Raw genomic sequence first — 21,905 nt, 5'->3', positions numbered from 1 at the left:
ATTTTTCTGAAACAGCAAACGTACTTGAAACTATATTAAAATTTACTTTAACAAATACTGAATCCACTACACAAGTTTTTAAGTTGAAAACATAATAACTACGGGGAATTTCCAAAACTTATTTTTAAAATATTTTTCATCATTATCACACTTATTTAAAAAGATTGATCAATTATCAAAGATAATTGAGCTGAAGCTTTAATAACATTTGTAAGATTCCATGAATGAAGCACTTTGTTAGCTGGTTCATTCATAGAAACACCTAGCGGTTCAATTATAGAAACTGCGTCATTTTGAATATTCTCATAGTTGTCACTGCTATCATAAAACTTTAAATATGAGGAATTTTACTTGAAAATGCACTCTTTCAAGTCAATGTTCCCATTTAATTGTTCAGTTATATTCAAAACATGTAAAAACAAAATGTAAATGTCGATCATTAGTAAGTGAACAGTAGAAATTTTATTTGGACGTTTAACAATATAACGTATTGATTCAAGCTCCTTGACGATTCTGCATTGGACAGTTTTGAGACAGAAGAGGACACTAAAACTGATTTCGTGCCTGAGAAAACTCTGGTGGGGAAAATATCTTCGAAGTCCAATCATGGAACTGGTTCATTAACGGCAAACTTCCCCTACATATATAAGTTTTCACTGAAGATTCATGAGTTAGTCCAGAAGCATAACTGGCTTTGATTGGGAAGGTTTCTGAATTTTATAGAAAGATTCCAGGTTAATTTCAGGAATGTGACTAACTTCTAGCGAGAAATTTTCCTGATTTTTGCCAAATACGTTACAGCAGAAATTAGGCACATTAGTTGCCCATTATTTCAGGAATTTTCGAAAAAAAATTCAGTGCACTTGCAGTAAGTACGTACAGTAATTATCAGAAGCATTAACTCCTGCTCACCTCCACGTGATATCTTTGTTTTCCCATCGCTGTCCTTGTATGGCGTATCGCCGAACCCTTTCGGCAGGCGTTAAATCCGGCATGCCACAGCGACGCTTGCCCAGCAGAGCCAGAGTAGGACCGTCCACTATACCCGTAACATTAAGCCCCCCGAATTTCTGCAGACTCCTGATAGCTTCCCGAAGCTTGTCCTCCGTGCGCAGTTCTTGAGCTCCTTCAGATGACGGTGTCAAATATCCAAACTGTTTGAGGTAAGTTTCGACAGGATGCCAGTACTTGACTAGGTCCCCATTTTGTTTCTGAAAAGAAGGGAAAAAAAGTTTCTTGAGCTTGTAATACGAGAGAATCAAACAAAATGACTAATTAAATGCTCTCATACTGAAGTTAGTTGGTAACTGATTAAAAACGTGTCATTCTTTCATTGTCGAAACTTTCTCTTTGGCAAATTTGAATGGACATAAAATATTGAAGTAAAAATCATAACATTTCTGAAACGGTTGTTGACCGGAGGAACCGAGGAAAAGGTTACAAACCAGTTTTAAAGTTTTAAATTTTCGACAAGAAATATTTATTGATTTTTCGCTCACTATAAATATTAGCAAAACAAGTGAGAATATGGCTGCAGAGAGGAATAATGTCGCTATAATCGCATATTTCCTCAAGTATATTACTTTTTTAGTTTAGGCAAGGCAGGCGAGAGGGCATGTCAGCCTAGTCATGTTATAATATAAATCTGGCTAGTTTTTTGGGATGGGGGGGGGGGGGACGGGGGTCTCGGCGACCAAACTGACAAGGGACCCGCCTTGGCTCTGGGTGGCTCTGTAAGAAATCTTAAAGATAAACCATTGATCATAAAAGCAGGAATTTGATAAAAGCAGATTTAAAATATCAAGGAGACAGCGTCAAAAAAAAAAAAAAAAAAACTCAAATCACCAATCCTTCTAGGAAATTAGCTACAAATAAATTCATTTATCAGGGTCGTTGATGGTACATAATGACAATGACTACATGCCACAACCATGTGCAGAATTTAAAATCAGATTTATAAAAAGTTACTGATCTTCTGGCATAGTTTCAGACAGAATTGTGCTTGTTTTGTCCTGGGTTGAATGTTTTCTTCAGAAAATTAAATGAGTGTTTGCATTTTGGATTTCATCCAAGATTTAGCTGTTTTCGCTCTCGAGAGAGCCACTTTTTTCTTTTATTAAACTCTCCACTCCCCTACCAACTATTTCAACACGGATTTTTTTTTCAACTCATTTGAGACAAACTAAAGTTATTTACACATTTTAATGTTATTCTGTTCTAAATGTTAGTTATTCCATTCCGTTTTTGAATGCACGTGGGATATCGGGGAAGAATAGAATAGCGAAGCAGAACGAAATACTCCTACTTTATATACTAATTAATTACACACACATAAATTCATTCGAATATTTTTTTAAAAATAGCAAATAAGCAAAATTTTTCTTTCATTATTTTTTTTTCAGCTTGGAAGCGTGCTATAGAGAAAATAATTATTTATTGTAACTTGGCTGCGTTTTTTTAAAACGTACAATAATTTCTATTTAAAGTAAGCATAGCATTTTTCCGAAGATAACGTAATTTATTTGTTGCTTTGTCCACTTCCTGGGAGAAGAAAAGATCTACCTTTTCTATCTCCACTCCCCTCCCCCTCTGGTAATAACGTGATCACTAATTTCAATTACGAGGGCAAATCAAAAAGTCTCTGCGAGTATTTGTTTTTAGCCAAAATACGGCTTTGCATACAAAGCAAACATATACATTCCAAACAGTGACAGTTCCTTGAACCGTACCAGCCGTATCTGCTTTTTGCTCGGAAGAGCGGAGCTCCTATCAGTCATTTAAGATGACAATTGTTCTTCAGACTCCACAGCTTATGAGCCGCTAATGTTATTCATTTTGTACGGAGCAAGGGACAAAAACCCATAGCAATTCACAGGGAAATGCGTCTACAGTTCAGACCTTGTCCTAGTGATTTTCACTCCACTGAAAAAGTTTCTGGCAGGACAGAGATTCACATGTGACGAAGAAACCAAGAACGCGGTCCGACGGTTCCACAGGCAGCCGGAAGAGTTCTGTCACAGGGAGATCTCTAACTTAGTCCCGCGATGGGACGAATGCCTGAACCGGTGTGGTGACTATGTGGAGAAATAGTGTAAGTGACATAGTTTACTACGTATATTTGCAAATACCTGTAGGTATCTTTTTTTTGGCAAATAAAAAATAGCCGCAAAGACTTTTTGATTTGGCCTCGTATAAATACGATAAAAACTAGATTACTCAAAAATACTCAAAAAAAAAAAAAAAAAAATCATTTTATTTCCAGCTTATACGCTTTTTTAACTATCAACTTTTTTCAACAGTTATGATTTTCCCCGTTTTATCCTGAAAATGTACGGATTCAGGTTTTCAATAGCTTTTTTTAAGTGCAATGAAAAATATTACAAAAACCAGATAATCAGGTGACTTTCTAACTGAACGGATAATATGAAAAACGGACAATCCGATCCACACACGGTTAATCGGAATTTCAATTTATGTGTAATACTTTAAGGAACTTACAGCAAAGTGTAAAATCTGAGAAACTATTTCGCCAAAATAAAATTTTAATATGCTGGCTTTTTGATCCAACAAACCGAACAGATAAAAAAAATTCCAAGTTCGCTTGGAGAAAATCAGCTGATTTTTGTCAAGTAATTGCAAGAATCGACCTGACGCGAACAATATATTTAACGCTTTCTTGTTTGTCTCGTCACTTGATGAATTCCTCTATGAAGCCTAAGGTTGTGATTAATAGAGCTCCAATGTTCTCTCTTGAAGCAAGAAAGCGTGGGAAAATTCGAAACCATCAATTCTTAATAACAAAAGCATTCATAGCTGTTCTTTTCCATTGCACAAAAAAGTAGCATAGAGCTACAAAGAGCGTCTTGTGGAACCCACGCTGCTTAAAGTGTCAAATTTCGTTACACCAAGCAACCAGCTTTTGTCAAACATTTCATGCTTTTTTCACTGCTTTTTGATTATATCTTTTTTAAGATCTATCGCTTTCAAAGCAACGTTAGACCTCGTCTTACAAGAAAAGAACAATGGATATCTTCAAAGTATGGTCAATCGACTGTTCGTAAAGCGTCTGGAACCAAAAAGAACGGAAATTCCGACTGTGACGTCTGAAGATATTTCCGTTCCTTCAGCCACTTTTCAAGACTTTTTTTTTCCTTCTATTTTCACCGTTTTCAGTTCTTGAATTTTACTTATTCATTAGCTGAAAAGGGATGTGGGTAGAATGTCATTGCACGTTTCAGGGAAAATGTTATTAGTCATGTTTTACTTCGAACTAAAACATTGATTATAGGAATGTCTACTTCCTTTGCTTGCATTATAATTTTGCACTTATAAACAGTGTCGCAACGAAAGTTCCGCAACAGTATCTGCATCATAGTGTGCTAGTTGATAATGGTATCTTCCAGTTTACCGAAATTTGTTAAGTAAGATGAAATAAATTTCCTTGTTGAATTTTATGGTTTGCCTAAGAGAATTGTTGAACTTTTACTGGATCTAAGTTTAGAAAAAAAGTGATCGAGATGAAAATTGATCGTTAGTTTAACAACAAAAGGTCTGTGGTCTAAGAACAAAAACCAATCCTATATGTGTACATCTATATTGTCAAGTAGTTTCGATGTAATGAAGTATTTAATAGCATACATATAAGATTTTTTTTAATGGAAAATTCGTGATTTTAATAATTGTTTTGATGACTCCGAATTATTTCTCATTAAATTAAAACTTAGGTGAATCAGTCTTTTTAAAAACGTAATTTGAAAATTACAACTTAGTTATATGTTGTGATTAGTGTACCGAAATCATAATTTAGAAATAGTTCGGTGGAAATAATTGCAATATTTAACAATAAACAAAAATACAAGGCTTCTAATTTTATTTTATTTACACATTTAAAAAAATTTAAATATATGCGAGTTATGTCTCAAAAAATTATAATGGTAGTAATAACAGCTCAGTAGATTTAGTAAAAAATTTAAAATTGCATTTAATTCATTCGAATTGAATTTAAAATAACAAAACATGCTATACATCTACTGCCAATTGTGGGCATAGAAAACTCAGAATACCCATTTTTTCAGTGATCATTAAGCATTTTTTAAGAGCGTAAGCGAAAAATTATGTTTACTCTTCACTCTGTAATGACACACTAATCTAATTACAGTGGGCTCGTCCTCTGAGTAGACCTTCCCTAAAATTATCCGTAAGTGCACAATGGCATTTTTATGGCATCAAAATAAAATGCAAGGACAGTAATTATCGATCGAGTCTACACATGAATTTAAATGTAATAAATATGGCTATACAATCGTTTGATTTCCAATCTTAGAAATTTGTTCGAATCTTTCGTTGTTCACAACATTGTCTAACTCAGGTAACTGCGGTGAAAAAAAGTGTTAAAAAAACAAAAAGAAGGGGCAAGGTCATTAAATAAGCACTTTCCTCATAAAAGCTCTGCAATTACTGCAAGTAGAAAATGGTTGAAGAGATGCCCAGTGAAGTCTAATATTTGATTCTCTAGTAATTATTCGCCATTTTCCTCGCCTGAAATGGCGTTGAAATTATTGTTCTAAAATGATAAATAGCTTTTAAGAATAGATCAGACAATTGATAATGAAGATCAAATTCTAACCATTGGAATGGTGTTATTGTTTATCTCTCACAGTGGTGTACATTTTACTAGCATGAAATGGAAATGCTAACCTTGAAATGCTGGAAAAGTCTCAAATACTAATTGCGCATAGAAAAACCAAAAATATAAGGGTAAAAAAAAAAACGAAGCATTTAACCACTTTCACGCTTTTAGTTTAGAAAGAAAAAATAATTCTGTTTTAATTCGAGTTACAGTTCGAATAATGATTGCGCAAAATGTTTATAACGAGCAATCCGTATGCTACAATTGTTGAGTTAAAATTGAATTCAAATAACGCCTGCTCTAAATCCAAGTTTTAAGTGTTTAAATATTTTAATTCAGTAACACTGTCATGTTTTCGCGTTTATATTTCAAATTAAATTAATAAGATGAATAAACTTGATTTTTTTTTCTTTTTTAGAAGAAAAATAAACACACGCAATAAGTAAATAAAACACTCATAACGAAATTAATGCATTAAAAATGCTTTTAAAAATGCTAGTGCTTAACAATTTATTAAAAACTCGGTCTCAAAACTGAAGACTAAGTTTCTCCTGAGTAAAAATTTAAAACTAACTTGTTCTAAAATAGTTAACACTGTGGTTGATTAGCATCATAACATTTAGAGTTTCTTTTGTAAAACTTATAAAATAAGTGGAGATCAAAAATAGCTTCCAGAAAAATTTCAGTAGTTCGAGTAAGACAAATACGTACATTAAATTATTTTAATTTGTACGATGGACACGATATAAAATGCAATATTGTGGAAATAATTAAAATTTAAAAAAGTCACAGCAATAACAAACTAATTGTTATTGATTTATGTTTTGCTTCCTCAGACTTTGATCAACAGATAGTAATGCTTTCGATTATTAAAAAAAAATAAAATTAAAAAAAAACTTTTTTAGTTAAAAAAATTACGTGCAATAAAAGACATGAGACATTGAAAAGCAAAGGGATGTAAGTGGCAAAATTAAAAGTATGGAGATAACCAGTGCCAATGGTAGGTGAACTTTTCCTCTGTCTATTTGCAAGATAGAGTACTAGTAGCCCTGGTAGGTGCTGTTATACACCATGATTTGGGGGGGGGGGAATCAATGAAAACCTATCTAGGATGTTATCTTTAAACGCGTTTTTCTCAAAACTTGAAAATGTCCACTTACAACCCTTTGCTTCTCACTGCCTCATATGAGGCAGCGAAGGGGTGTGAGTGGACTTAATAAAGTTTTGTGTAAATCTCTTGAGATTCCGAAAAAGAGGGAATTTTTTTTCTATAGCATTCAACTAGCAATACTATAATCCTCTTCATGCTTGAGTTTTTTTTTTCAAAAATACGCAGATACAGTTGAACTTTGTTAATACGAAATGGCAAAAATTCACGAATTCGTTCGTATTAGCAGTTATTCGTAACAACCGTGAATAAGTGATACTGTGAAAAAACGAAGAAATGCTTACCTATATTTAGAAAACATTACTACTAATTATTATATTCAGAAAATTAATCACTCATTTCTTATAAATGAAAGTTTTTCCAAAATCTTGAAAAATGAAAATGATAATCGACAATCGCGGAATAGGTTGTTCACAGGTAAACAAATGTTCGGGCTTTATTTTCCATATAAAATATTTAATATTTTCTTCTCTTTGCACAATTAGACTTCTACTACCTAACAAAATGATGAATAATTTCTGAAAAAGAAAATTACAGTATTCAACCACGAACATTTTAAGTAAAGAGGTCAGAAATTTTTGTTCGTCTTAGCCTAGACTTTCAATTCAATTTACGTATTATATGTGAAATTTTCAATGTATTTAGATACCAAACCAAACTAAACGAACAAAATGTTCGCTTTAGCCGTGATTTCGTATTAAACGTGATCGTATTACGAGAGTTCAAGTATAGTTCTTTAACGAAAAGAAGTGCGGGGAATAAAAACTAGTTGAAAATGGCTTAGTTATGGTTTTCATTAGGTATGACTAAAGTTTTTGTATGACAAAAACTTCCAAAACTAAAGATTAATAGTACATTGATTGACAAAAATTACATTTAAAATATCTGCACATTAGGGGCCTGAATTCCTTCACGAGGGCTTTGACATGTTGTTTCCTGTATACTAAATATCGTGCCTTATAACTAACTGCTAATTTTTATATTTATTTATTTATTTATTCATTTATTTTTACAAAAATCAAGTTACATTGAATGATTTGTCCAGCAGTTAAGTGATAAGAAAAAAAAATATAATTTCTAAAAATCCCTTTGTCAAACAAAAGACAATATCAGGGCTATTTTAAAAACTCTTTCTAAACTGAAATTCATTATTTTGGACAATGCTTCATCAAAACATTCACGAAATAGGAATTCGTCTATCAACAGCTCGTCGTTCAGAAACTCAAACTTAAAAGTTCAAAAAAACATCCTTTTGAAACACAGCATAAGCATACTGAAACTCTAACGTATTCTCAATACATCTAAAGACATTATACAGTAAAAAAACAATCACTCTATAAGTCATACTTTTGTAATGATGCAGATAATAATGATGGGGATATAAATGAGCGTTAAGCCTCCGAATGTGTACAACATAAACTTATTAATGAGCAACGGGAAACTGAAATAATGAATATGCTGTTATCTTTCCCTCTAAATTGGCGTACGCCCTTTTACTGTACCACAAAATTCTCGTGTCCCAACATTAAACTTATCATATTTTCTCATTGCGGCCATTTAGGAGCGGAAATCCAACAGAGCTCGATAATTAGGGGGAAGCATCTTCCCTTACTTCAATTTATTTTTATTAATTGTATGGTAGTTTATTTAAAGTGCGAAAATGTTGGCATACAATTTTGTGATTAGGAAACTGAAAGCTCTTTAACATTATTAGCAGTTATTCGGTACTTTGTTTTGAATAGACGGTAACGTTAATTTTTTGGGGGGATACATTAGACCTGAAAATAATCACTCGTCAACTGGCGACTGCACGTCTTACTTTGGCAACTCAGTAAAATACTCAACCTGCCAGTTTTTACAAACCCGATGGATTTTTTTTTGGTGAGATGTATGTTTTTGAATAAAAACAAGTGTGACTATAATAATAAATGTTGGAACATTTCATTAAAAAATGTAAATAATAATAATAATTAAAAATTTATCAGCACCACACTCAAAATGAGAGAGAAAAATTAGTTCTACAAAGTCATAACAATTTTAATAATAATAACAGTACGCAAAATAATTATGGAATCTGTTAAAAATTAAATGAAATACAGCGTTAAACTAGTTTCAGTTTTGTCATTCCGGTGACGAATTGTATATCTGTTTTAGACCAATGCAGCTGGGTAATGCTAGGAAGCGAAAATGGAGGCAGTGTGCTTTTTTTTTTTTTTTTCAAGGATATTTTAATGGTAGATACTTATAGTAAAAAAAGACACACCGTTTCTGCGTCCATTTTTTTTTCCTGTTCTTTTTCATTTCTTTTTGTTTTACTAGATTTACGTTCAAAGATAAGAAATCTTCTGAAATTTACACATGCTAGAGCAGACTAGTTTAGGGAAGAAAAATGGGAGGTATAATGAAATATTTTAACAGGGAATGTTTACATCTTCTATTGGTGTTCAAATATTTGAAATAAGGAGAATCATATGCACCGTGTGCAATGAGGATACAACGCCATTTCGAAAACGAACAAGATGGAACATACTGCCGTGGGAAAGTAAAGCGCAGTATCTGCACGCATTTCATTTTTCATTATTTTTTGCATTTTGCCATCTATTATACGTTTGCTTTATTGTGTAAGCTTGCTTAATAGGTATGAAAATGAAGCATGAAAAAAACATCGAATTCCAACATTTTCCTGTTATTAGTATGTAATCGAAACCGCGGTTCTTCAAATCTCTCTAAAACGCATTTCTGCAGATACTGCGCTTTGCCTTCACGAGTGTTACATGAATTACACATTATGAAAGTAGATCCTCCATTTTATAAACAATCAATCAGGGGCGATTCAATAGGAGCTCAAGGGAGGTCACCGTGACCTTCCGAAAATGATCCATATTCGGGAAAGTTGGAGACTATATTGAAATATTACATTCTTTTTTTGAATACATAATGTCATGTTGTATTAGATGTACAGTTGGCTCTCTGTTTAACGACGCTCTATTTAACGACGGCTTTTCACGGTCCCAGATGGTCCACTCAACTGTATTTATTTTGTGTGCGTGCTTGTATTTAATCATTCTGCAAAATACAGAATTTCATTCGGTGATTGGATACTTTCTTCATTCCCAAAATTGAAACTATGCCTGCAGGTCCCGATTAAGACATCAAGGGGCCCAAGGCTAAAGAATTTTTGGGGTCCCCTTTTTTCAAGCATGACAATTTTAGCCATTGGATAAAACAATTTTAGCCACTGACTAAAACAGTTTTTTGCCATTTGGGGGCCCTAAATAGCGGAGGCCCTAGGCCACGGCCTAGTTGGCCTATTTAGTAATCAGGCCCTGTATGCCTGACGCATTGTGAGAGCAGTAAGGCCATTTCATAAGCAAAAGATATCTTTATTTTCTTAGTAGCGTATTTTACATAAGACTCTATTTTTTCCCATTTAAAATTCCGGCTCAGAATGTTACATAAGTACAAATTGTGAGTGTGCCATCCTCGTTTCAGCTATTAACAGTCGCTTTTTTATCCTGCTAGTGGGTAAAGACAACTTGGCAGACAGTGAAGGGACGAAAATCGTTAAATTTTTCGTAGAAATCTGGAATTAAGATGGCCGTTGATGGAACTAAAGATCATTCCTTACTGAAGATAATTATGGTGATGATGAATAAGAAGTTATTGAGGGCAGATAATTATCAGATAGAATTTGCAAACTAATTAAATTTTGAAATGAAATAACATTTCATTCAATTTTTAAATCCTACTTTAAAGTTCAGGGAATTTTCAGAAGATTAAATTTGTTTTTTATTTGTATCCTACATATGGCAGCCTTTTGCTAAATTATTCTTATGTAGCAGAAAATACGTTATTTTGATTGAGCGTATCACATCAGTATAGTACCCCAAAATACTTAATCTATGAACTGCTTTTGTTTTTATAATTCTTAGTTGTATTTTTTAAATTTTAGGTTTGAATAATAGCTTTAAGCAAAAATCGTCATGCACTAAGTATAGTCGCATATATTAAATAATACCCATACCCATATAGTTAAGTGAAATTTCTATTAGAAATACGCAGTTAAATGACTCTTTCTTGGTTTAAAAATCGAAATAGTAGTATTAACATGCCTCAGTCATTGAAACAAAAGGCAATTAAATTTCAATGGTACATGCCCTAAAAGATTTCAACAACGTTTAACAGCAATGAAAAGTGAAACAAAGTGACGTCATTAAGAGGTGAAGTGGGTTAATATGACACAGGGAGAACACCCACGTTTAGAGTTGGGACAGGTCTTCCGTTGAACAAAAGATCTTTAGTATGGTGTGGAAAAGAGAACTAATTCTTGGAACGAAGATAGATTGTGTGGTTGTTACTAATCCTTATTACGTGCTGAGGATGAAATAAATGAGTTGTCTGTAATCAATACAGTTAACAAACTCGCATCGTATTACAAAATTAGTTGTTTTAAGTAATGAAAAGGTCACATGGAATAAAAACTGAGTAATTCTTTAAACTTAACTTTAAAAAAAAAAAAACTCTAGAAAAATTTCAAACAAAAAGAATTATTTAGTGTATCAAGTTCTTCAATATCATCATTTTTGCTACTGTATTCTACATGATTGCCATCATTGTATGAATTTTTTCAATAGCATCATTTTCGTTACAGTGTATTGTATGTTTGCAAGGAAAATTACCCGCCATTGCCCAGGACAATAACAACAATGTGGGAGGAAAAGCAATATATGTTTTGCTATTAAACGAAAATTGCTGGAGAAAGAATTCTTTAACAGAAAAGATAAATAATTCAGCTTTATTTAATAACGTTACCATTATTTTTCTCTGATCTATCAGCACATCTGATACTAATGTGTCACAAGGTGTAAATTTGTATGATTGATTTATGGTATTAACCGCATTCAAGGGATTATCACAAACGGTTTTAAGTAGCACGACAGAAATTAATCCATACTATTGGAGTAACGAACTACTAACATTTATAAAAGTTTATAAGAAAATACTTTGCAAACATTTTTTTCAAAGTGCTTCGACAACATGTGTGTTAAGCTCAGGGTTTGCTTCATATGTGATACATGAATCGTACGGCTACAAAAACAAGTATCTCAAGAAAAAAAAAATTAAGAAAAAAATTGACATAGCTATCGCTACAAAAAGATATATGAGTTAAATTAACTTTTCCTGTTTTGCTTAAACCATGTAGGAGATCGTTTTGAAATTCTCTGACCGTTGTTCTCAGGTTGTCGGCCTACCAAAGTATTGTAATGAAATAACTGTAGAAAAACGCATTTGCGAAACAATTGGAATTGAAAATACCTACCTTTGCACCTACATGCTTCATCTATCGTGATATACAGATATGTATTTTGAAAATATCATGATGTCTGGTATTTTTTATATTTGTGCTTGAAACTAAGATACTTGCAATATTAAAATGATATTTATGATTCTTAGCAATATTGTTAATTAAATATTAAAAATTATAATTGTTAAACTAATTAAAATTTAATATACTATAATTATAATTTATTTATAACATGTTTTGTTAATACATCATTGCGATAATAGCACATTACTTTGATGTTAATTGCATATAAAATTATTAGTAATCTAAAAAAATTAAAATGAATAAAATATGATAAGTTAAAAATTATTAATTAATCAGAAAAAATGGCAAAATTTGTTTACTAATTACTGACTAATACATTAGTTTTTTTCCCAATCATATAATTTTTTAAACTACAGTGTGATTGGAACATTCAGTTACTACTATTTAAAGACGATTTTAAAACCCTACAGTGTAAACAAAATTCCGAAACGTTACTGGGTATTTCAGTGTCACGTTTCGGGATTTTAATGGTTTTTATCCACTTCCTGGAAAAATCAAGTACCACTTTCAAAAAGGTTCCTGAATTGCTACAAGTCGCAAGAATGCTGACATTTCACTGTTGTGAAAAATATTTTTAGCTCCCAGTTTACAGATTAACTGAGCGTATTTATAAAGAGTATCGGCTTTGCTTCAAGTACGGCCCGTCCATGCTAATTAAGCTTCCAGAAGGAGCGACTAAGTATGAACTACGTTGCTTTGCAAGAATTGCAAGCGAGAAAAATTCTCGTTCCTTACCAGCAACTCTGGCTTAGCTTTGGCCATGTTTGCAATAATGCTCTTGGAACTTCCTTGATAAATCAGGAAGATGCCGAGCTATTATATTATACCTTCTTAAGTTTACTCGAATTCTCCAGAGACACAAATGCCTTTTAACGGGAATATCTCTAAATTTTTTAGTAGGCTTCCAGGATAATGTCCGGAAGGTTACTGAATTTCAGTGAAAAACGTTCCTGGATTTTGCAAGATATGTTACTGGCAGAAATTGGGCACATCAGCTGCCCATTATTTTCTAGGAACGTTTCTGAATCGTTTTTACAGTGTATTTAAGATTTGCATTAAAGTTCATATTATGTCAAATTATTCCTACTCTGAAGTTTTCCCAAACGCTGACCGGCAATTTTAGGTAGCGAGTGCGTACCGTTATTTTTGTATTAAAATAATCAAAATACAGTAGAACGTCAAAAATCCGAACTAACTGGGAGCAAAGATAGTTTGGACCATCAAATTGTACGTACCGGTAAAAATAATTATACTATCGGTAAAATTGCTTCTTGTATTGTCATTTTTAAACTATCTCACAAAAGTCAAGTTCGTGGAAAATGTGAAGTAACAATTACTTAGCGCTGAACCATCTACCTAACTGTAGAAAGTTATTCCATTGAGAAGAGATAAAATGGAAGGAGTGAAGACTTTCATTCATGAAACCAAGACTCCAAGTCATGTGATAGATTTTAAAGCAAAGCATTGGAAGAAATCACGCAGAATTTGCCAACCATTCGTCGTTGTTGAGTCACATGGGGTCTTTGGGTCAGCTTTTACTAAGCCAATTATTGAACTTGCTCCCTCCATTTTAATTCCTGCTCCAACAGTTAGTTTCAGCAAATTCCAAGCCAGTTTTCGCTATTAAGTCTCTAAGTTATAGCATTAGAGATTCAGCTTTCCTGAAAATAGATTTCTGTGGTTTAAATAGCAATTTCATTGCTCGATTTAAAGTCGGTTTATTTCTTCCGGGAAAAAATTATTATCTACAATCTTTAGAAAAAATTTTCCCGCCTGGAATACGGAAAAGAATAAAACCCTATTTCCTGAGTAAACACTGCTAGTTAGCTCTCTCCGTTGCTTCGTGGTGTAGTGCTTAAAGGCGTCCCGTTCCTATGACAACGCGGATCGATCTGACTGGTCGGCGCCATTGAGGTAAATCCTAGAGAGAAGACAGCTCATCACATTAGAATGGCACGAGACCCTGATAACCCGTCGTCCGGCGACAGTAGTATCGATAGGAGAGATCCACTCAACTGATATTCCATGGAGCAAGATGCTTCAGCATCAGTCGTGCAATAGAAAATGAATGGAATTTTAATTTGTATTTGGTTTATAAACAAACAGGGTGTGTTTTAAGAAGTTTAATAAAGTATTTTTGCTCAAAGTTGTAGACAGACGCTAGCCGATTTGGAGTAGTGTGTGGGAGAACTCTCTCATGCGAATAAAAGCTTCGGAGAAAAAAAAAACAGATACTGATGTTAAGTTATTCAGCAGAGTTTAAAACATATAAAAGAATTTCATTTCGACTAAAAGTAAAAATGATAAATAAACATATAACGTAAAAACGACACTCGGCACATTAAAAACATAAAATGAACTATTACACTAAATTTAGAAGAATGTTGCCAAACGGAAAATTCCGGTAAAAACATTATTGAGTAAAATTATGTAAATGAAGCTGATTGTTTTAAAATAGTTTATTTAAGTCTTAAATCTGAAAAATGAGAGGGTGTACAAGCAATAAAATTTATATTTCTTACCTTTTTTTCTTAATGAATTTTTGGGCAAGATTAAAAAATTTCACCCTCATCGTAAGTGAAATTTTAACACCGGAAAGATGTTGTGTTCGCAATGTACTACTCCACAAAGTTAGTAAACAGGCCTATCATTTGGCGGGGGGGGGGGGAGGGAGGGGTAATCACCCCGCATTCTGGTTTTGAGAAATCAATTTATTTACATATAAGTGGGTGTGTCGTTTTGCTGTTTTTCGATAATGTTCATAAAATTAGGCCCTGTGACATGACCTGGAAAAATTCACAATGACGCCCCTATTAGTATACCAGGACACTGGATAATTTTTAGAGATTTACAGCCAGCCGTAAGTCACAATTCCTTTTAGAAACAATAAGCATGATGTATTTTATTGAACTGCTCATAAAATTTTACTTTGGATACCAAAACCTAGATTTGTAGCAATTGTAAGTAAATACCTTACTAAAACAGAACTAAAATATAAATTAAAAGCGCATCTGTTGATAGGAACTGTTTGTTTCTATACTCTCTATTTTAAAAATATATAATGTACTATGTATAAAGAATAAAAATTTCGGTATGTGCGGAAAAGCGTAAGAAACATAGAGAACACCACTTTCAAATTTCAAGAAATTTAATGTTTTGGTTGGCGTTTAAAATCTGAAATTGAAATAACAGTAGGTAAATGGGATGTTAATCGAATACAAAAGTCCTACACAAAAGTGCCGCAGAGTGAGAAGCAAAGCACATTAAATACCTGTACCATGCACCTCTTAGTCTGTTGCAAAGCGATGCAGGAAATACAGTTTTACAGAGATTGAGGTTGAAACTCTCCGTTGGTTCAATGTGGGGCGTTATGGGAATTTCGCCAAGTTAACAGTGGATTTGGCGTAGTACTTTTGGTGCCATATTTGGTGAGATATCGCGGCAGGTTATTGTGAACTTTGAGTTCCCTTTCGTAAACGGGAATATTTACTTTGTTCGAATTGTAACGCACATTGAAATTAAATTCTTTTTCTTCTTCTTTTTTCTCTATTTAAGTGCTCGTGAGTGTGGGTGACTCTGCGATGTCCAGGAAATCCTAAAGCATCATTTGACTTTGAAATATAGGACAACTTTTGTTTGGGACCGGAGCTTTGCAACTCGAGGCGTTTTATTTATTTATTTATTTTTTATTTTTAATAAGTTTCAAACTATTTTTTTTACAATTAATATTTTAAGCTTAATTTTCACATAAATTGCCTTGGGTAAAAGGGTGGAACAATTTTTGTGCATTTCTATGTATCATTTAAAAGATCTCTTTCACGCAAAAAAAAAAAAAATACTTCAAGTTCCTAAGTTATTTAATACAGGAGTTGTAAGAATTTTCAAGTGAACACTGGCCGAACTCAATCCACATTTGAAATTCTTCTCGCTCTTAAGCTTTCTAGCAAACAATTACTTTCTTCGTTAACTAAGGATTGCAATGCTGTTTATTTATTTATTTTATTTCTCACTGATGTTATTATTATTTTTTAAATAGCGTTGAAGATTTTAAAAGAATCTTAAGAAAACAAAAAATCAAAGTAAAACAATTCTTTTAATCACTCAACAACTTCCCAAGTTTTTTTTTTTTTCAGTGTTTTCAGAAGGATTTTCCCCCTATCTGATTTCAGTCGCACAATATTTCACTTAGCGCAAATCAACCAAAATTAAGCTTCTCCTTCCTCAAAAAAAAAAAAAAAAAAAAAAAAAAAAAAAAAAAAAAAAAAAAAAAAAAAATCATAAGAAGAAAAGATTAAATAGAAGTAATTCAGAATCGTTTCTTAAGTGCCTAAAAAGTACAGGAAGCTTAAAAGGTCTCAAAACATTTGTTTTTTACTTCAAAGAATTAACTGTTTCCGTGGCGCAAAGAAGCGCGCTACTTGAGGTAACAGCCTCCGCAAATAGAAAGTAGACCTCTTGAAGATGATTCTTCCTCTCTTTCCTCCAGCTGCGAAGTATGGCCAGTAGGAATCCTTAATAAAACTGATAAGTCTTCAAGTCTCTGTAATATACGTTTCTCTGAATGACATGCTCAGTGATCTGTTTGTTTTTCTTTACTAAGTGTTCGCTTATCTCAGTGTCGTGTGCCGCTTTTAGGACTGATGATGCCGCAGAGCAACGGTTTTCAAAAAGGCTGATTTGGAAAAAAATCGAAATAAGTTTTTTTTTTCTCCTGTACAGAAATGCTAATTTTTTAATGTTTCGATTCCTGATGAGATTTATTATTAACTAAACTACTCTTTAGCCAACGGAACCAGGTTTTCTTTTTATTAAGAGATAAAAAGAAAACCTGGTTAATAATCGCTACACCTGCTAGCTTTTAACCTCGTTTTCAAGATGGCAGTATTGCTTTCCGGCTTCGCAGACTCAAAACTCTTCTCGCTTTTTTTTCTCACTCGTTCCACTTGTAGCATTTACGAGGTCGAAAACAATTATTGATTAGCTTTATTACATGGCAGTTTTCCTAAATTACCACAAGTATTGTTTTTCCTTGACGAATTAAAACATTTTAAAACATAACCCCATTGTGATATTTCCACTTTCATACGTATATTTTTAATCATATCTATATTCATAGGTATGTGACTTTGTGATAACAGAAAAAGAAATCGCTTTTATGCGTTTCAGTAAAACTTGGAAACTCCACTACAAAACAAATTTTTATAACCGCAGCCTCCCTCGACAAAAAACCTGAATTCGCGACTGGTGTAAAGTAATGTATGCAATATTCCTGTGAAGTAATTTACATTCTCCTCGACCATATGGCAACGCATGGTACTATTAAGCTTCATGTTAAAAAGTAGGAACTAGAGGCATAGAGGATAATGAATTCTGCTCGCTTTATTATATCAATAATTTTCAATTTAAGCATATGATAACCGATATCCTTTCACTTGAAAACATAATGATTACAGAAAGAGAGAGACATTTTTCAAAATGCAGATTGTGATGCGTTATCATCACTTTTCATTTATGAAATGATTGCAAGAGTTAGCATTGTACTCATTTAAGCGGATTAAATGCTTTAGAAAAATATACGATATCAACTAAGGCCTTATTTTCGTATCGTCATAACGAGTTTGAACTGGTTAAAAATTCAGGAATATTTTCTGGTAATTATTACTGTAAAATGGCGGACTTACAGCATCGCTGATTTTTACGGTAATTTGTACCGGAGAAATAAGCGATCCCTATTCCAATTGGTTGCTGTGGCCTACCGAGGAAACCGTAAAATTTTACAGTAACATTTGATTTTTACGGTAATAGTGACTGGCAACATGGATGCCAGTAACAATTACCTTAAATTTTCTGGAAAATTTTTAGCAGTGCAGGGTTAGCATAAAAGAATATCCCGTTTTTTTTTTTTTTTTTTTATTCTAACAGTCCTTACACCACGTGTATTAACTACTGTATTAGGATTGACAGACCTCAGGGAGGGTGTTTTTTCCCTAAACCCATCCACTTCGTGGCGCCACTGACGTTTCGCAACGCTGGATGGGCCGTGCAGATGATGATGATTTACCCTTCATGCGTTGGCCAGTCAGATCCCCAAACAAAACCCAACATGATTTTTTTTTATTTTTTTTTTATAGGGTTTCGTCAAAGACAGTGTTTATACATCACTATTGCCTACACCATTGCAAGAACTGAAAGATTGCATATGTGTAGAATTACCAAAAATTGATAGTAAAATGCTCTACAATGTATGCTAGATGTGCGTCACGTTAGGAAAGATGCACAAATCGAATATCTGTGACTGAAAAAAAAATTGGACAGTTTATCTTAATTTTTATGTATAATTTATTGTGCTAAGTGCAATAGTTTATGATGCATATATTTTTTTTAACCGGGATATACTTTTATGCTTTTCTTTCCCTGTATTAGCATAGTTAATTTTCTAATTCAGTTGTAGCTGCAAGAAGACAAGACGAAGTAAGTCAACCACAAGGTATTTTGAGCAGGTTTCTGTCTCTTTGATGAGGTTCCGGTAGGCATGCGTAGTTCCGGGACATAAACAATATCTCAAATCCTCTTGAACTTAGTGCAATGTTGCGTCATCATTGTGGCGCCGCATAAACACCCACAAACCACGATCGTCGGAAATTGAGGTAACAATAATTTGCTTTCACCTAGCTAACGGTTTGGAACCAATGCCATTGCAGAGAAGAATGAAAACCGGTTTATGACAAAAGTCAGTATTTTATGAGAAAGCTGCGGCCATTCCACATAGTAGAAAAAAATTATGAATGAAGTTCCTTCTTAATCGTAAAGATCTATGACTCATTATCTATTCCACATCCGAATGAGTGTTCTAATGCATACGAGAGGAATGGTCAAAATTTAATTTTTCGGAAAGTAATTATCTCTCTATTTTCATCTACTTTCGGAACGTGGTTAAAATATTGTTCAGAGAGCATTGTGTTTATGAAAGAAAACTACTTCTTAAGATGTCACGAAATATTTATAATAGCCTGCAGGTTTTTTTTTTTTTTTTTTTTTTTTCTCGTAATAAATTGAGGTCACATTGGTAAAAGTTTAAAAACATATGTACTTTAGAAAAACAGTTCTTTGCAGGTTCTTTCAAACTTAAACACTGCATCAAGTGTACTGAGAGCTTCTCTGAAATGTATGCTTTGCTTTTTTTTTCAAAATAATAATCTGAAGAAGTAAAACTAACTTTTAAACGAGAACTCAAATTTGCACTAACATGACGAGAAAAACAATATCTTTATGTAGTATCGAAATTCGCCTGTCAGTGAGCAGCTGGTTTTTGCGGTTATGCCGTTCCTAATTACCGATTTTTTAACATTTTGTCCATTTGCCGTATTTTACAAACTAAAAACAATGAAGTTCTAAAATAATTAAATTGATGGGATAAAAAAAAATCTCATAAAAACTGCTGTAGGTCAACATTCTACGTGCATTAAAAAATAAATAAATAATTGCCGCTCATGCGGTGCTAAAACTTAATCAAAAACCGAGTAGTCCTTGTCAACAGGCAAAGAAAACACTTAGGTCACGAAAAATGAGAACGAAATATTGAAACATGAAACTGCTAATGCTTAGATGGTTTAATATTGATGTATGTGATATTTTATGAAACAGGAATAAAGTCGTTTGGAAGATTTTTTTTCTCCATATTTTTCTTTTTATCGAGGTCAACTTTGTAATTGTTTTCAAACTAGCTTCCTTTGCGAAACGTGTTTCAGTTGAAAAACGGTGGACCCTTTCTACTCTCGTATTACTAAAGTAACGGACTGCAAGAAACGGGATGAATATTTAAAATTAGATGTTTTTCGTGAAACAAAGTATTGCAGTAGAATAATAATGTTCGTGTGGATGACTTTAAAGGTACAAGAATAAAATTAGTGGTCAAAATTTAAATGGAGGGTTATCGATAATGGAAAAATGAAATGAAGGGCTAGGGGCAGAAATGTGACAGGCCACAAAGAATGCCTTTTCGATCAAAATTCTTATTTCTCATAACTAAAAACGAAATAAACATGAAATGGAATGTGTCATATGGAGAAAAACATATCTGGTTCTAGTATTGCAGAATATAAAATGCATAATACCTTTGAAAAATTCTATAAGCATTTTTTGTAAGTTGGAAATTGATCTACTGAAAATTTCCATCATGTAGTGTATCACATTCTTGCCCCGAGCCCTTCAATTCAAATGCAAGAACGATATGAAAAGCAAGTAAATTTACAAAATGAAAAATTTGAATCATCATCAACAACAACATTATGGCATAACAGCGCTTTGTGGGCTATGACCTTTTACAGAAGCCTTTTCCATTCCATCGTCACACCAGAAATTGACCTCCAGTTTTCAAATTTTAATGCTGAAAAATCCTCATCAAGGCAATCCTTCCATCTTTTATTAGGTCTTCCGTTTGAATCTTCCTCTCGTGGGAAATTTTTCTTCCTTGAATTTTATGTAACTGGGGGAAACAATCTTGTTAAGAAAACTTGACACTTGTTTCAAAACATCTTGTCAATCATAAAATCTTACGCTTCGGGTTTTATCATAAACGTACAATAGCGTAGTTTATGGCAGGCGATTTCATATCAGTTACTAGCAGTCGTTTCACCTAAATGGGCCTCAGTAATGATTCCAAAGAAGCAATCTTGATATTCTTGGGCTTTCACTTCCTTCCACAATGCTCGTCAACATTTCTATTAGGCTATCGTATGTTTTGAAAGCATAAGAAATGCTTGCATTCAGTTGCAGTTACACGTTGTGAAGTAATATTTCAGGGTGAATTTTAAAGATTGACTTGAAAGCCCACGTTTAAGAGCTCGCTAGGTTTGCTAAATGTCATGGGTGTCCGAACTTACATTTTTGAGGGATGAGGAGAGGGGAAAATCAGGGCTGCGGAGTCAGAAGAAAAAATGGCCGACTCCGACTCCAGGATTTTGAAACGTCCGACTCCGACTCCGACTCTTTTTTATTATTTTTATTCTTTTCTTCAAATCACCCCCGCCCCCACTCATGGGAAGGGGGGAAAGACCCCAAAACAGAGATCGAAATATTAACTCCTTTTTACGAAATTTTCGCGTTGTATTTTACTGTAACGTAAGATGCATGCAACGTTAGAAATTCAATTTGAAAATCAAATTATCCAATAGTTGCGATTTCTAAAGTGAGATTACTTAAAAATCCCATTTTTTAAAAAACTGAAAAGGATTAATTTGCTCCCCTTTGATGTTGAACAAATAGATGTTGATCAAATCCTGTGCTTCCAATTTTTGAAAGCACAGAGAAGAGTGAGAGAAAGAGTTTTTAGAGAAAAAAAAAACTTTTTTGCAAAGTCAAAAAACTTTTCTTGACAGAGGGCACCCGCCCCCCTCCCAAGTGACACCCATCTGGTGGGTGACACCTCAACTTAATTTCAGAGTTTATAAAAATCGAAATACTTTAATTCTGAATTTTTTTTCCAATGATAAATCTTAAATTTCATCTTAGAAAGTTCAACAAAAATAATGTACTATATTGCGGAGAGAGGTCGGATACATGTACGTCTGGAGCAAATTTTACACAAAATGCGGCGGTATACAGCTTTGTACCAATAGCTTTTACTATAACTACATTTCTTGGCTAAGTTTTTAATTTTAATTTTATTGGCAGTTTCAGAATTAACCTCAATATGAAGATTTTAGGATTAACTAGAATTA

General features: G+C 33.3%; 1 protein-coding gene across 1 annotated transcript in view; it reads right to left on the bottom strand.

Annotated features, from left to right (window-relative positions):
* LOC129235214 (matrix metalloproteinase-2-like) overlaps positions 1 to 21,905 on the bottom strand; it is an 88,884-nt gene that overhangs the window by 41,806 nt on the left and 25,173 nt on the right. The window contains exon 2 of the mRNA XM_054868919.1: positions 913 to 1,211. Within this exon, the coding sequence (XP_054724894.1) occupies positions 913 to 1,211 (299 nt within the window). The remainder of the gene's footprint in view (positions 1 to 912; positions 1,212 to 21,905) is intronic.

Source organism: Uloborus diversus, chromosome 2 (genome assembly GCF_026930045.1).
Source record: "Uloborus diversus isolate 005 chromosome 2, Udiv.v.3.1, whole genome shotgun sequence".
Lineage (NCBI taxonomy): Eukaryota > Metazoa > Arthropoda > Arachnida > Araneae > Uloboridae > Uloborus > Uloborus diversus.
The sequence above is the reverse complement of the archived record's forward strand: the minus strand, read 5'-3'. Positions and strand labels throughout refer to the sequence as shown.